This window comes from Gambusia affinis, linkage group LG20 (genome assembly GCF_019740435.1).
Source record: "Gambusia affinis linkage group LG20, SWU_Gaff_1.0, whole genome shotgun sequence".
NCBI classification, from domain to species: Eukaryota; Metazoa; Chordata; class Actinopteri; order Cyprinodontiformes; family Poeciliidae; genus Gambusia; species Gambusia affinis.
Genome location: NC_057887.1, coordinates 6,316,130 through 6,332,788, shown reverse-complemented (window position 1 = coordinate 6,332,788; position 16,659 = coordinate 6,316,130). Strand labels below are relative to the sequence as shown.

The 16,659-nt window shown below is 44.7% G+C and overlaps 1 protein-coding gene across 2 annotated transcripts in view; it reads right to left on the bottom strand.

The window, feature by feature from the left end:
• The window catches only part of LOC122823015 (wings apart-like protein homolog), a 25,005-nt gene extending 8,346 nt beyond the window's left edge, over window positions 1-16,659 (bottom strand). The window contains exons 1-13 of one of the 2 annotated variants that reach the window (XM_044102208.1): window positions 16,460-16,659; window positions 14,547-15,061; window positions 9,125-9,860; window positions 7,835-8,214; window positions 6,481-6,605; window positions 2,513-2,608; window positions 2,227-2,397; window positions 1,992-2,128; window positions 1,558-1,669; window positions 1,185-1,430; window positions 860-971; window positions 680-777; window positions 90-166 (exon numbers count right to left, since the gene is read on the bottom strand). In XM_044102208.1, the coding sequence (XP_043958143.1) occupies window positions 90-166; window positions 680-777; window positions 860-971; window positions 1,185-1,430; window positions 1,558-1,669; window positions 1,992-2,128; window positions 2,227-2,397; window positions 2,513-2,608; window positions 6,481-6,605; window positions 7,835-8,214; window positions 9,125-9,860; window positions 14,547-15,039 (2,783 nt within the window). In that variant the 5' untranslated portion in view covers window positions 15,040-15,061; window positions 16,460-16,659. Of the gene's footprint in view, window positions 1-89; window positions 167-679; window positions 778-859; window positions 972-1,184; window positions 1,431-1,557; window positions 1,670-1,991; window positions 2,129-2,226; window positions 2,398-2,512; window positions 2,609-6,480; window positions 6,606-7,834; window positions 8,215-9,124; window positions 9,861-14,546; window positions 15,062-16,309 lie in introns of both variants that reach the window. The other variant, XM_044102207.1, reaches the window with a different exon arrangement.

Sequence of the window (16,659 nt, the reverse complement as noted above, 5' to 3'; positions counted from 1 at the left end):
CGTGCGGCTTGTCCCGGCAACGCCTTAGGGTCTCTGCGGTCGGATCCTAAAGGGAAAGAAAATCAGGTTAAGCTCGCAAGCTTACTCACTTTGCGGAGGAGACGATGAGCGACGAGTCCTTGTAGGCGATCAAGTAGCCCTGGTTCTCTGGGTTGTGGACGGACACCTGCATGAACCCAAACGGTCACTTATTTTCGTTTCATTCAGAGCTTTCTTTTTTTTCTTGCTGTTTTTGTGAATCCTATGCTGACATTTTCAGAGATCACAAAGGGGAAAAGTTCTCAAAGCAGAACCTGTCAACACTTCAAGCTAACCCAGTCTTAGCAAGTCTACTTTCCAGTACAAATATATCAATACACTTGAAATAACACAAAACTAACTTCAAAGTAACTTTTCAGCAAGATATTCGCTTGGTTTAGGTTAATTATTCCATAATATTGATTTAAAAACAAAACAAAAAAAGTGCCAGTTCCACTAACTTGCTATATGTGAAATAATCTGCCAGTGGAACTAGTCGTATTTCCTAATTAATAGTATTGACTTAAAACAAGTTATATCTGTCTGGAAAGTTACTTTGAAGTTAGCTTTGTCTTATTTCAAATGTACTGGGGAAGAAAAAAAAAAATGCTTTTTGTTTTCGCAGTGCGGCTTCAGTTTCCTCCTCCCCAGAAACACTTACGCTCTCCAGCACCCGCAGACACCTCTCCGCTCCCCACAGCGACGAAACCAGCTTCTCCTCCTGGTCCTCCTGGTCCAGGTTGTCGACACACTCCTTCACTGTGGAGATCGGGACAGCCACGGTCACATTCAAACACTCGGAGACGGACGAGCGTTTCCTGTCCCCGTAGAGATAAAACACCTTTATCCACGATGTGATCCAGTCCTCCCAGCAGCCGCAGCTCCTCTTTGAACCAGTCTCCCGCTCGCTTCGAGGTCAGAGATAGCAGCGTCTCCATGGCTAAATGACCCGTCTGCAAAGGGGGGAGAGGATATGCAGCGTTTTAGTTCAGCTCCAATCGAGCTGCTAGAAACAGCCTGAAATCTGGAGGTGTTGAGAAGAAGCTGTTTTAGAAGCAGCTTCTTTTCGAAAATAACAACAACAAAAAAGAAAAAAAAAAAGAAAAAAAGAAAAAGCCTGAAAACTGGAAATGCACGAGAATGAAAGACTCTCAGCTTCACGGCACCGTAATGTTCTGCAGGTCCAGGTGCTTGTTGTGCACGGTGTCGCACAGCTTCCTGATCTTCTCCTTTATCTTGGCCAGCTCTTTGGCACTAAACTGGACGCTGGAGTCCGGCTCTGCCGCGGCTCCGTGGTCCTGGTCCAGCTCGAGGAGCCGGATCATCAGGTCCAAACAGGACCGGTCCAGGTCCATGTTCAGCCGGTCGCGGCTCAGGATGTACATCAGAGCTGCTGTGCACAGAGCCAGGTTCTGAAGGGGGAGCAGGGAGAGGAGAGGAGAGAGAGAGAGAACGATAACCAGCAGGTTAACACAATCTGGGTCAAAGCACTCGGCTCAGTTCCGGAAAGCCGCATCGCCCTTCAAGTGTGATCGCTACCGGGAGCTGCGGTGCGTCGTTCAGCGTTTTGAAGACCTGAGCCACCTTCCCTCTGGCTCTGAGGTGCATCCTGAAGCTCGGCATGGCGCAGCGGGTCGCCAGGCTGATCACACTGGAGAAACCAAACAACTGTGATGTTCACGACACACTTCAACGGCACGTGCAAACACTCTGCTGTGGGGCTGAAACGATCAGTCGAAATAATCGTGACTGACCGATCGGCGACATAATCATCAACTAATCGATTACTGATTTCACTGAAGGATCCAAACAACAATGGCGTGCACGAAAGCCTTCACAACACACTCTAATTTAGGGCTGAAATTCTGTTAGCATAGAAAGAATCATTAAGAAGGAATCAATTAAGAATCAAAAACGTAATAAAATAATCAATTACTAAAACAATTGTTAAAATCGGGTGTTCGCTTTCGTACCTAAGGCACCGAGTGTTGAGCGGCTGGCCGCTCTTCAGGCCGGTGGCGAGGTACTCGAAGTCGTCCGTGAACTCCTGGTTTTCCCCAAACTCCACCACGTCGTTGAAGTGCTTCACGTGCTGGACCACCGTGTAGAGCTGCAGACGCGAGAAAGTGGGGAAGAGAAGTTGGAAACGCTTCCTGGTTTCCAGTCCGAGTTTCTTAATGTGACTCAGGGAAACAACCGGAAGCGGACCTCTTTGTGTTCTTTATGACACTTGAGTGCCGTGACGGTGTCCTGGTACGGATCTGTGGGAACGGTGACGCACTTGGTGACCTTTGGAGGAGGAGGCGGCGCCTTGAAGACCCCGTCGTCCTTCTGGGAGTCGGCCGGCTCCTTGCTGGAGCTCCCGGTCGGGACAGACGCCTGCGTGAGGGAACGGAGGAAAGTTTGCGTGAGGCGGCCGCGCGTCTTTCCGCAGTCCAACCACAGACTTAACGTCCAGTCAGACGCCGCGTCGGTGCCCCGTCTGTGTTCTTACAGAAGTCGCGTGCGATCGGGAGAAGAACGGCGGCGGCGGTCCCTCCTCGCTCTCCACGGTCCAGTGTCTGGCGTTGTACACGGCTTTGGTGGGAGACTGAAACGCGGCGCAAACAAGAAACAGGAGAAAGTCAGCCAAGGAAGTTAGCCGAGAACACGCCGGAGCCGTCGGCCCACCTGCAGTTTAGAGGCAAAACACACGATCTTACCCAGACAGAAACACTCCGTCAGCAGGTTTTGTTTATCCTTCAGTTACCTCATTTTCCTTTTTTTTTATTTTTTATTTTCATTCACAGCCAGCAGATACAAACAGATACAAGGACGCCGAATCAACAGGACAGGAGGGGAAAACCTAATGGGACTAATCCGACTGAATTATTTGCTTACATTTTATTAGGATGATTTTTAAAAAGTCACACAAGGCCTTGGTGTGGTCTGATTAAGGGAAGCTCCTACTGGAATAGCTTGTTGTAAAACTTTATGGAACTTAAAACTAAGGGCCCGATTTAATTCGCTGTTAAATGTTTAATTCCATCGCGAGCGTCGAGTGGTGCATTTGAACTCCGCTAGTTATTTCAGCAGGTATTTGCAAAAAGTATTCAATGGGAATTTAGGTGACAGATGGTACAAAAAAAAAAAAAAGCACAACAAAAAGGATACAAAAATACACCACTGACACATTTTTAGTTGGCCCCTTTGTTCCGAGAAGCAGGCAAAAAGCCTCAAGGAAACTCTGAAGAGAGGTGAAGCTTCATCTTCCTAGAGGTCAACCACCCTAAGCATTCAGTTGGAGCTGTAACGGAATAGAATGGACCACACTATGCTAACTGAAAATCTGCAGCAGGAGCAGCAGAGTTCACAGATGTTCTCCATCCAATCAAAAACGGCAGGAGAAAAAGTTCATTTCTGGTAGAGACGCAGGACATTTTCCTTTCACTTCCCAATCAGGCCCTACTTTTTACCGTGATGTTGCATAAGCTCCAAATAAAATACCCTGAAGCTGGTAGTTTTTAAAGGGTTCTATTACTCCTCAGTGCGTGCACAAAATTTGCTGGAGAGCAAAAACGTTGACAAGCTGGACTCGATCAGACGGAGAGAAGTCGAGAGCTGAAATACAGAGTGGATGAGCAAGTGAACCGAGGATCAAATGGATGAAGAAGAAGTTGGCGAGAGTCGGCCGGCGATGATCCAACAGCACGACGCGCTTAAAAACAAACACACACACACGCGCATGCACACCATCCACGGTGCCAAACCTGCGGTTGGTGACTGGCACCAACCGCAGGTTTGGCACCGAGGATGGCATTCAAGACGAAAAACAAAAGACGGACAGAGGGAAGAAAAGAGAGCGGGCCGAGTTGGCAGGAAAAAGTTTCTCTGCAGGGTTAATAAGCAAGAGACAGAAGGGGAGTTCGGGGATGTGCTGCGCAGAGCTGGAACGTCAACACAGCAAATTAAACCCTGCTACAGTAATCTGAATGACACAGGCAGACAAGAAGCCCCCCCCACTGCCCATCCCACCCACCTGCTGCTGAGCAGCATGGTGCAGATAAAAAAGCGAGGCAGGAAGGTGGGTAACCCCCCCCCCACACACACACACACACACACACACACGCACCCCACCCCCACAGCGGAATAAAACAGACACACGGTTCACACGTTGCCGGGGGCACGCTTCAGCCGCAGAACGGCGCTCGGCAGCCAGGGGACTCCCGACGAGCCGAGGTCACGGCTCAGAAACGTTCGCATCAGATAAACGGCGCTGATGTTGCAGGAGCCCGGTCACCGTGCCGCCGGGAAGCGTCAAACGCTCTCCAGCTCACACCATCGAAAAGAAAAGAAATTCTTCCAATTCACCCGTTAGGCCCAAATACTGACGAATCCCTTCGTCACTATGGAAACATTTCCCCACTGACCTTCAGTCTTGCCTTAGTTAAGGTCGGTGTTCATGTTAGGAAAGAAATGCTGCAGGGCCAAAACCACCGCTGACCAGAACCCCAAACGGCCCGGCTCATGTTTGCCAGAAAACATGAGTAAGATTCTTAAGTTACTCAAGAATCAACGCAAGTAAGATTCTTACTCAAGTTGAACATCTGAATGCACCTACTAGCTTACAGGTTTGGCAACAGATGTGCGCCAGTGGTGAAGATTAACATCGTCCAGCAAACAGACCATAAATTTGAAGTTGCCCATGACGGACGCAGAAAACCTAGGTACCTAGCGAGCAAGGGCACATGAGGAGCTAGTTAGCGGTAGCCTTAACAGCCTGATGTCACAGAATGGAATGAAGACTGAAACTTTAGCCTGACAGAAAAGTCCTGCATAAAAAAAAAAAAGGTCTTGCCCTGGCAAAATTTAATACCTGCGATTAACGTATTTAAGACCAACTTAAATGTTTTTTAAGTGGATTTAAGACATTTTAAGGCCTTACTTTTAAACACAAATTTCAGACTTTTTTTTTTTTCTCCCCACGAGGGGGTCTTTTTGTGGCTCTGTGTCCCTTATACCACAGTAGGCTGACAGGAAAGGGGGAAGGAGAGGGGGGAAGACATGCGGCAAATGTCGTCGGGTCCGGGAATTGAACCCGCGACGAGGACTGAAGGCCTCCAAACGTGGGGCGCGCTACCCTCTACGCCACCGGAGCACGCCCCAGATTTCAGACTTTTTAAGGACGCACCAAAGCTGAAATAGCTGTGAACTGAAAAGAACCCAACGAGGTCTGCGGAGCTCATTAAGACAAACCTGACGGATTATCTAACGAGGGTCAGAGACTTCTTAAAAACACTCCTGCTGTACAACAAGACCGAACGTGATTATCGCTCCGGTTCAGGCTGTTTGCCTGATAAAAGCTTCAAGAGCAGATGTATAAAGAGGCTACACCCCACAGCCTTCCTCTTCATGAACCTGCCTCCTCCATCTAATACAAAGTACACAGACTCTCCGTTCTGCTTGAGGGCCACTGAGCTGCGTCAGCTCTAAAAGAGGCCGATCAATAACTCTGATCTGAGGCCGGCCCGTGAGGCATGCGGCGACAGTCCATTAGCACGCAGACACAGCAAAGACGGGCAGCTCGGGAGCCGAAAAAAAAGAAAAAGGGCCGATCGTCCGGCACTCCTCAGCTCTGCCGACACGCACCGCCAAAAACCAACACACCGAGGAGCGAGTCTGAGCAGGCGGAGGCAAAAAAAAAACCATTAGTCCCCACAGGTACATCCGTACACACCTCTTTAACTCCGCACAACACTCATGGCTTTAACAGGCTCTAATTAGATGAAAAGACCAGATGGATCAAGAGATCAAAACACGAGCACGCAGCCGAGTTCTGGATTAACGATGAACATTTCCAAAACCTAAATTCAAAACGAATGGACAAGTTTGTGGAAACAAACGACGACGAAAACCGGAGTTAATTTGGGGACATTTAATGCCTTTTGCAGGCTGCGGCGATAACAAAACAACCTCAATATCTCTTTAAATATAAGAATCAAATGCATAAGTGTGAATTAGTCTAATCCACACAGGGTCAAAAGTATACATACGCCACCCCACTGATTTTTGGTTACATTTTTCCTACTAGCCAAGGCACCACACAGCTTTCAGAGCCTCCAATGAGCTGTAGTTCTGGGTCAATATTTGACCACTCGTCTTATCAGAAACAGTGCTGCGCATTTAAACTGGTGGGTTTCATAGCACCGACCCAGCTATTGAGCATAGTAGTCAACATATTTTTATTTGAAAGCTATTTAGGAACCTTCCAAGACTATTTCTGCTGAACACTGTAGTTTTATCATCTTCTTCAGCAGCATTTAGACGATAAAACATGACATTTCTGACATTACTTCTTATCCTTAGATCCACTTAGTCTACAAAGACTTCAAATGACTTTGTGTTGTAGTTTAAAGAGCTCCCCAGTCGACACTCGTGAGGCGCGTCGAATCCCTAACGTGCCTTAGTGATGTTGTGTCTGACCTTCTTATGTGCGCTGAAGATCCTCCGGAACGTGTCGGGATTCTTCTCGGTCACTTTGCTTTGAGCCGCCCGTCTGGGGCCGCTGGCCAGCACTCGGAGGCCGTCCTCAGAGAAGTCCAGAGTGTCTAGGTAAAAAAAAAATCAAAAATAAAAACATTACCGATTGTCCCCGCCAATTCCAAGTTCCACCTGAGCAACGAGACCAACACGTCAGACTTATTGAGAGTGAAAGTGTTTCCAACAGATTTCCCTGAAAATATGTGGTTTAAATCGGGGTTTCACCAACTCAAATCTAACGCTTTTTAAGACGTTCTTAAGACCATTATGAATTGAATTTAAGACCTATTTTGCCACAGAAAAGGACAATTTTGTCCTTGCTAGCTGGTGAGAAATTTGCAGCTACCTATGTTGGACAAAAAAAAAATAAACGTAGCTAGCTAGCTAACAATGGCATGTTAGCAGTAAGATAGCCGGCAGGCGCAGCGATCACAAGTCACAACGTCGTGAAGAAGTCTCAGTGCAACTTAAACTTTTGTCTGACAAAAAATTCCAGTGAAAAAAAAAACAAAATATTGAATATATGAGATTAAATAGTCCTGCCAAGACTAAATCTAAGACTTATAATTCATGTATTAAGGTCAACATACTTAAGAAAAAAAATGAATTTAAGATATTCAAAGGTTTTAATATTAGATAAATTTAAGCTTTTAACAGACGGCGTGTAAGCAGTTCGTTCGCCACTTTAGAGGTGGAAACTAGAGTTATTGTTTAGACATAAACAAACAGCAACAAGGTTATCGCTGTTGGGAAGAAAAAAAAGATCTGGAGCACAATGTGGGCTCTGTGCCGTGTTTACATGTACACATGTACACACACACACACACATTCAAAAAATAATTATCTCTGTCAGAGCTGGACATGTTCCCAATTTCTACCCACACATGAGGCCATTTTTCCATACATTTTAATCAACAAAATTACATCCAAATAATTTTTTTTTTTAAAACAACAGTTTTTCTGAGAACATGAACATAATATGTACGGTGTAAGATATTATCACGCAGCTCACTTGCCTCTTTTCTGGAAGCAAAAATGCAGCCTTGTCATAGAAATGTCTGTGTTACATTAAACAGAAGTGATTTCTGTTTCTGTTGGGTTAATTATAGCTCGGTGAATCACTCTGCACTTAAATTCTAAACTCTGCACTCGTATTTATATTGCTGAGACTCTGGTGTCGTTTGTGTTCATCCATTTGGGATTACTGACAGCTTTACTACAGTTTCTATTCCCCCCCCACTCTGATCGGTGCAAAGTTAATGTGGAGTCAAGCATTTTCTTTGGAATGTGCGTGTACCTCTTTGTGTATTCCTCTCAGAGTTCTTCTTGCTCTCCTTCGCCACCGGCTTTTCCCAGACCTGCTGACTCTCTCGGTTCTCCAGCCTCTCGAACGGATCCGGAACGTCGTCGTCGTCGTCAACCGTCGTCATCTCCTTGACGGAGACCGCCGGGGTCGCCTTGGATACCGCAGCCTGCATGACCTTCCTCCTCGGTTTGGATTCGTCGTCGTTGTCGTCTGCGCCGTCGCTGTCACTCATGTCGTCGAAGCCGAAGTACTGGATTTTGTAGGTGGACTTGCCGTCGCCGCTGTCGGCGCTGTTCTCTTCCAGGTTGAAGTCGGTGTCGTCGAAGCCGAACAGGTCCTCCTTCTTTGACTTGGTCTGGGTCGGCCTGGGCCTGCGCGAGAGAACGCGTCGCGTGTGGAACGGGGAGAGGTTTTTATTCCGTCTGCCGCTGTTCTTTCAACGTGAATGAGATTTCACTTCAAAGCTATCGCTGGAAATTGCGACTAGGGCTGAAACGATTAATCAAAATTCCTTGCGAACAAACGTCAACATTTTTAGAAATCAATTAACTGACTCAAAAAAAAAAAAAAAAAGAAAGGAAAAAAAGGCAATTTTGCGGAAACAATGTACTCTCTGCAGAAATTAAGCCGAAATGGTGTAAATAATATATACATTTTGCATCGAAAATTAAAAAAAAACAACTTTTTTGTAAATACTATCTCAAGTGACAGTTTTAGTTTTACAGTTTCAAATTCTGGAAAAAAATATATATATATATCCTACTAAGCATTTGCTGCTATAAAATTCCTTAAAAAAACACAAAACAAAACAAAAAAAAAAAAAAAGACAGATTAGTCCGATTCTGTGCTGATGCTAAGCCAAACGAGAAGGGTGTATCATTGTTTTGGCTACAAATAACCAAATGTTCTCTAAAGAAAAGATATATTGTTGGATTTTATCCAATAAAATGTTTATATCCTTTAAAAAACAAATGTAATCATTTGTATCTATTTATGTATCTGCAAAGATCTTTTGTATCCGACTAATCATCAAGATGATCGATTACTACAATAACTGTTCCTTGTCAAACACGATTAACTCATAATTTTCCAGTCCCTTGACCATCTTCACCATTCTATGTCGTCTCCCTCTGTCTCGGAGATTTAGTGTCTTGGTCACTAAATAAATAAATCTATCATGCAGGGAAGATTTGAGTTCATAGAACTTAATCCAAATGAATAAATCTCGACAGGGTAGGGTTAGGGATTATTTTTTTAAAAGTCAGTTTGTTTGTGTCCTACCTCGGCTGTTGTGCTTCGGTCTTTTTCCGCTGCCACCCCAGCTCTTGCGCTTCCGTCGTACTGCCTGAAGAGGCGCCACCGGCACCGCTGGCGGGCGCCGCGTCACTAATAAACTCGTCCCTGCCGCGGTCCTGGTTGGTGACGTTGCACGCCGACACAGACGAGGGCTGCAGAACTGTGTAGTCCCTCGTCCTGCCTCGGCCCCGCCCCCCGCCTGATGTTTTGGTATGGTTGGCGTCGGTGGAAGATTTGGGGAGATCGGAGCCGAAGGCGGCGTCGTCAAAGCCGCTGGAGTCCGGAGCCCTGCCCGAGCCTTGCTTGTTGGGCCTCTTGTACGTCCGACAGTTTGAGTTCCTTTCGAGCGATAACGAGGCGGACGTCTGGGAGAATTTGGACATCTCGGCGAGGTCGGACTCGCCAATTAGACTGTTTCTCTCGCTGGGGTTCTGCAGCCGCGGAGGAGAGGGGGGCTTCCTGTGCGCCGAGTGAAGGCCAGCAGCCGCCATTCCCGGCGAGCCCCAGGAGAGCGTGGGGGCCGGGTTTCGGGGTTCCTGGAGGGGCGATGGTGGGCGGAGACCCATGATGGCGTCCCAGGAGTCGTATGTAGATTCGGCCTGGTAGCCCGTCTTCAGGGTGGTGGTCTGGGCCAGGGGCTTTTTGTCGCTGTCCGAGGCATTTAGGTACCAGGAGTAGCTGTGCTGGTTCTGTGACGACGCCGGGTTCTGCCATGACGATCCTAAGACGGAAAAATACATACATCAATATATAGGGCAAGTCTGGGCAATAAACTGAAAATTGATGCCAAAATGTATGGCAACAAATTACGTCATTTTGTCTATGTTGCTATTTTCCGTGTTTTTTTGTTTTTTATATATATAAATAAAATTTGTTTTTGTCTTTTTTTGTTGTTGGTGCATAGGAAGGTGCCAATAAAAATAATTGTGGAAACCAGTGCATCAATATAACTGGCTGTGAAGTATCTATCAACTTGTATTTTTTATTTTCGGCACAGGTGTGCTATTGCTATCATCTATTTATCATTATCGAGGTTAACTGCTAGTTATATTATAACATTGACTTTAGGCTATCTCCCCCAGACCTAATTTAGGGTGGCAATAATCCCCATTTTGTTTTAAAAATATCAGCAAAATCTAGTTTTACACTAAAACCCTCTCTCACACAGTGTGACATCACCTCAGCTGCTGTTGTAAATACTCAAACTGGACTGAATAAAGGAAGACTGGAGGTAAATGTTTTGAATCCTGTTCTTATATGCTAATTTATGAATTAAAAAAAAAAATCAGCTACAATTTATTAGCAGGCCAAAAGCCTTAAATGAGTCACACAATTCTGACTGGGGCTATTTGCTACTAAAGACATTTCTCTTTAAAGTAAATCCCTGATTGCTTTCAAGGAGGGCCTGAAAGTGCGCTTTAAATAAAATAAGTCAGATGCCTTGTATGGGTCCTCTCGCTGAGTCCTAGCTAGATTATATTTTTTAACTCAACGCCGTGTACCAAACAGAATCGCATCGCTCAAGCGGGACGTTCTTCCAAAAGAACAGGAGCTCTAAAGTGTGTCGGCTTGTGTTAGATGTGCAGAAACTCGCATCTTATCTTCTTAGGCGTCCCCAGGTGCTAAAACGTCACCGTTTCTATGAGCACCTTCTGCAAACGGGTCATACGACCACATCAGAAACAAACAGCAGCCGCCATCCAGGCCAAACCAACACTCGTCTTGAAAGCTGCTACATTTATTCAAACAAACGACACCCGCTAGGAGTATCCGCAATAAACATTCACTTTTTTTTTTTTTGAATTTAATTTTTTTAAAACACAGGATTTTTATTAGGGTCGGATTCCTTGACAAAGAAAGATAGAAAATTGTGAACTACAACCTCCATCATGCAGGACATTTTGGTTTTTTTACACGTTTGCTAGCTTTAACTCTAGAATCAAACGCTTGAGCTCAGACATGTCCCAGCTCTTACTGAGAAAAATCGGAACCTGGCAGATCGGAGGTATTTGTAACTACTGCGATAATAACTTTGAGCTGGAAAAGTCACAGTCACAGGTCCGCCTAACAAAAACAGGAAACCGTTTTACATGAAAACACCGAACCCTAAATGCCTCAGCTCTGAACAGGAGCCCCAGGTTTGACCTTAAAACTGGGTCGTCTCAGATCCATCCGGCTCTTAGATGAAGCATGCGCTAAATTAAAAGTTAAAAGACAGAGCTGCCAGAAAAGCTTCGGCGCTCCCCTTTTGTTCCTCGTAATGGCCGAGCTCCAGCACATTAACTGAGCTGCTAATGGATACGGTCAAAACAGCCGCCGCCATAAAGGAACGGTCGATGTAAAGGACTGATTGTCGGTCTACATACCTGGTTGTTTTGTTTTCAAATTCTGAAATCAAACCCACCATCTCTACCCACCTTGCTTCTAATTGGGATGTAATTGCCTGATTTGCATTTTACGTAACTGGATCAGAATATGACCACATGACTGCATTCTATTTACGGGTGTTCCGATAAATTGGAGCGGATTTTTTTTTTCTTTTTAATTTTGGTAGATGGCCGACACTTACACGAGCAACCGATCTTATCTACCTCTGCAGATTTCTGACAAAATCTGCAGCTTGTCATGTTTTGCTCTGCCGTGAGAGAGGACTGCCAGACAGGCCCCGCCCACCGGGTCGCGTCTAACAATAGTCACCCCGCCTCTGCCAACTTAGCAACTTTGCCTCTTATTTAACTATTTTTTAGCCCAGAAAAAAACCCGAATTGGGGGGGTTTGCTGAATATTGTGATATATATCATATTGCGAGCAGAGTATCGCATATCGTACTGTATCATGAGGTTATTGTATCATTGCAGCCCTAATGTGCACCCTATAGTCTGTCACAACCTTCAGTTTAGGATGAGAGGATGATTCTAAATCATCAAGAATTAGAACATGTACATAATCTGCCACTGCACAGAGATTGTTGGATTGGTCCATAGAGCACAGTCTGCACTTTTCAATTCTACGCATTAATCTTTAATGTAAATGAGTTGAAACTTTTATTTTGTATTTAGTTGTATCAAGTGTTAAATGTGGCTCCATTTTAAAAATCATAACTGTGGTTGATGTTCGTGTCCTTAGTTTGTGCCGAAGCAAACGAAACAACCAGTCCTCAGTATCGAGCTGATAGAATCAGTTAGAACTTAGCCAGACACACGACTGAAATAATAAAACGCAAATTTTTGCCTGAAGCCGTTTGATAAGAGTTTCTTCTGAAGCACTGAAGCAGCAGATGAACCGGGACAATTTCCTTAAAACCTCCGCCAAAAACAAGAGACTTCAGCACACACAAAATTTGCTGAATTTCAACCAGAGTATCTCCCGAAGCTCATTGAAACATAGTACTAGTGAGAGAGGATACTGTCATAAGCGCAAAAGCAGAGTGCACGTTGTGTTCAGGCAGAGAGTAAACGTTCAGTGTGAGCTGGTGGGAAAGAGATGAAATCTTTGCTCTTTGCAGTTTAACAGTGATCAACAGGCACATAGCGATCATACAACATATACCGTTACATCCTTGTGCTGCAAGAGTGAATCTGACTTGACAAGATAAAACTGATGGGTGTTTCATATCTTAAGTACATCAGCTGGACTTGAAACAAGATGGCAGAATTGATTCAAATTTTGTTAAGCTCAAACCTCTTTGTTTTGTCATCATAATTCTACTGCCATTTTTTAAAAAATGAGACATTGTATAATTTTTTTTTTGTTACCTTGTGACAAACTGCACATTTTTAAGTCCAGCCGATTAAGTCGCTTGAGTTAGCCGTGCAGCGAAAGATTGTAAGCAGTGAACGGCAGGAAGGAAGTCCGAGTTCAGTCGAGATGTCAGTGATGATTGCGATGATTTATCAGTTCATTTCATGAGCTTTGCCCCCCCCCCCCCAAGTCTAATTCAAACAAACAAACAAACAAACAAACAAAAGAAACACCAACTAACCCTTGAAACCCACCCAGATTGCAGGACAGACCCTCCCACACAAACAGATGACATGGGTCCCAACACTCTGAAGCCTGAGGAGGAATTCAGACTCTGCTGCTCCTCCTCTTCCTCCTCCGCACCGATTCATCTGTCAGCCACATAAATGAGCAGGCCGTTTGCGATCACACACTCAATACGACCGCAGCAATCTCATCGTTCACTCATTAAACACGGGCGCTTTACGAGAACATGGTCCCTCTGCGCGGCTTCCATGTTCCTCTCTCTTTCTTGCCACAGGTAAATGAAAAATAAATACGAAGACCTGCTGATGAAGCCAGATGGAGGGGGGAGGTGGGGGGGCGTATGAGTCATGATGCGTGGATCCCAGCTCGTGTGGGTGTGAAAGCAAAAGAGTGCCAAAAGCTGCACATTATAAATGGCATCAAGGTGCAATCAGACGGCAGCTTTCAAACAGAAGCAGACGTTAGACAGAGGACAGATCCATTACACACAGAGATACATACTTTGTTTCTGATCAGGCATAAAACGAACACAGGCTTCTAAAAACGTCTTTCGGAAAATATAAACTGATGCAGAAAGGTTAAGTTTTGCCTTTTTATGGATTACATAATTCCCCCCCCCCCCACAAAAAAAAACTTTACAGTTGTCCAGTCGACAATGATTGACAATGTTTCACAAGAAGAGTAAACCACAACAGGCTACTGCTAAAGCAGCTAGCTGTTCCTGGGGAGTGGCATCCAAGCGCATTTACAAAAAGTTGGCAGGAAGGAAAAAGTGTGGCGGAAAAATCATAGCTACCGCCAAGCAAAACCCATACAAGAGTTTGCATGGATGGACTGTAGCTACAGTCTGTAGCCCAAGCTTCAAGAGTCATCACACACGGATTCATCCAAGACCTGGACTGAAACTGTAGTCATTACTCAACCGGAGACTTTTATCATTGCATTTACTGTGAGAATTTATTATCGTGACAAAAAGTTTCATTTATCGTTGTCATGATGAATTTCAGTTATTGATGGTAAATTTAAAAAGAAAAATTGAATTGACAGTATAATCGGAAATGTTATATTTTGACATTTAAACATAAAAAAAGACATTAAAAAATAAGTAATCTTTTTTTTTTTTTTTTTTAAGATTACTGTGATAAAGATTCAATCTTTATCACAATAGTACTAGAAAATATGGCAAGCTCTCAGCTAGAGTTACACAACACTGAAAGCAACAACATCAGCGCTGACCACCTGTCACTTAACAACATTAGATCCCGTTTCAACGTTGAGTCCATCTTGCTTATTGACAGCAAGAAGCTAAAGTTTTTAGATACCCATTTCAAAGCCAAAACAATCTGTATTTTAAAGATTGGTTTGGATGTTTATGATGCTACACAATGACTGCACTCAGACAGTCGGGGTGTTTGTTTACCTGCGTTTAAAGTGGTGTTGTTGAAGAACCGGGCCGTGTCCTCCATCATCTCCGGCTGACTCCCGTCGCCGCTAAACCACGGGCTCTCCGCAGCCGACAGCGCGGCGGCGTGGGACGATCCCCTCTGGAGGTTGGACTGGCTGCCCACCTCCAACGAAAAGCCAGGCCGCTCTGCCTGCGGCGGCTCGGCCGACGCCGGCTTGGAGGGCGACGACTTGCTGCCCGCCCTGGACGTCACCGGTTTGGACTCCTCGTCGCTGTCAAAGCCGAACGGATCGTCCAGGCCTTCCTCCGCGGGACGGGGCTTCTTGTAGACCTCCAGGACAGAGTCATTCCTGGGGGCTCCCGCTCGCTTGGAGCCCACCTTGGCCTTGTAGGTGGTGTCGCCCCATTTGGTACTGAGAGTGCCTCTTTTGGTGGACAGGACCTCGTCGAACTTGGATGTGCCCTCTCCTCCCTTGCGGCTGTAGGTTTTCCCAAATCTGGATGTCATTGTTGCATCTGGTTCATGTTCACTACAAATAAAAACAGTGAAAATTAACGTAATTTAAAAAAATAATAATAATAATTTATGTAGTTTCGGAACCTTTCAATGAACTTATACCAACAACTCTGCAGATTTGAATGTGTAGCATCATGCGGATTCATTTTCAAAATGTATCACTCAGAGTTTTACAATGAGGGATGGTGTCCAATGCGTTCTCCTTGTATAGGCTTTTATTTGCCATATTCAGAAAAGGCCAGTTAAGCTGGAAGTCTTTGTGTCCGACCACTCCTGTGATATTGGATATATTCAGATACTAACCCAACTTACATTTTTTGCACTTTACACAAGAGTTCAATGACAATTATACCTGAAAACTATCTGATTTAAAAAGCTAGCAAACCTGAAGCCAGCTTATCAGATCTAGATAATATCAGAACATGTACATATTCCAATAACATAACAAGTTTCCTAAACAAAGTTAGTTAGCATATATACTCTCTCATAACGGAGGAATTACTAGCAGGCAGGTTTTCTCTCTACAAATAGCTCTGCTTTCTATATCCATTGTTTTTATCATTTTATTGAGCATTAAATGGTCTGACCTTGGCCTCAGCTTTAGGGAAGAACGCTTGTAAATAATCTTCGTTTTTGTACAGTGAACAGATTCAAACAGTGTAAATGACCCATACAACCCGCCCTGAAGTGATGGGGATCAGCAATTGCTTCTCTAATCTCATCGCTGATACCGTCTTGGCATTGTTTTAGACATCTGTATCCATCCAGAATAGCAAACTGGCACAACTACTACTTTTACAGAGATACTCTGACTGGCAATAATAGATTAATCAATGGCATTTGAGCAAGAGCTGCCACTTCAAATTCTAGATAATCCAGAAATCAGCAAATGTAGGGTTAGTTTTCTTTTTTTATTCATCTTTGTTTAATAAATATTAATAGCCTAAACACAGTCGTGTGTTTTGTGTATTACAATGTTAGATTTGAATCATTTTAGAACATTATAACAGCCTGGTGTGTTTAATATGCCGTGATACTCTTGGGTTAAAGAAGACTAGAGCTTCTTTTTGCCGTGACTGTCTGAAATTATCTTCAACCGTTAACTACAGTTTAGCTGTTAGCTTTAGCATAAATTCAGCGGATTAGCCGGAGCTAATTCCAAGCTAATGGCTAACAATAACTATAAACCGACGTTTCACCGCTCTAGAGTTCCACGCAGATCAGTTTAAAGTCTTAAACCGTTACCGGTTCCTTGACTTACCCGGTGAGTTAAAGAGCCGATCGGCATCAGACACAGAGATGAGCCCACAGGGCCGTTAGCCTCACAGACAGACAGCAGAAGAGCCGCCGGGCCTTCTGCTTCCCTGAGTCGAGCTGTTCAGTATAAACAAGGCCGAACAGAGGCAGTTACCGGTGGATCAGAGGCTCCAAGACGGCCAGGACAAGTCGGCAGGTCCAGGCCGAGGCGGAAAAATTGGATTTATAAGCGCATTCAATAAATTCCTCTCAGTTTATCAACCTAAATTCAGACTCGATTGTCTTCTTCAGCTTACGACGAAGGCTTCCATTGGACTCCCCCCACTACGTCAAGATTGAACTGAAACAACAGCA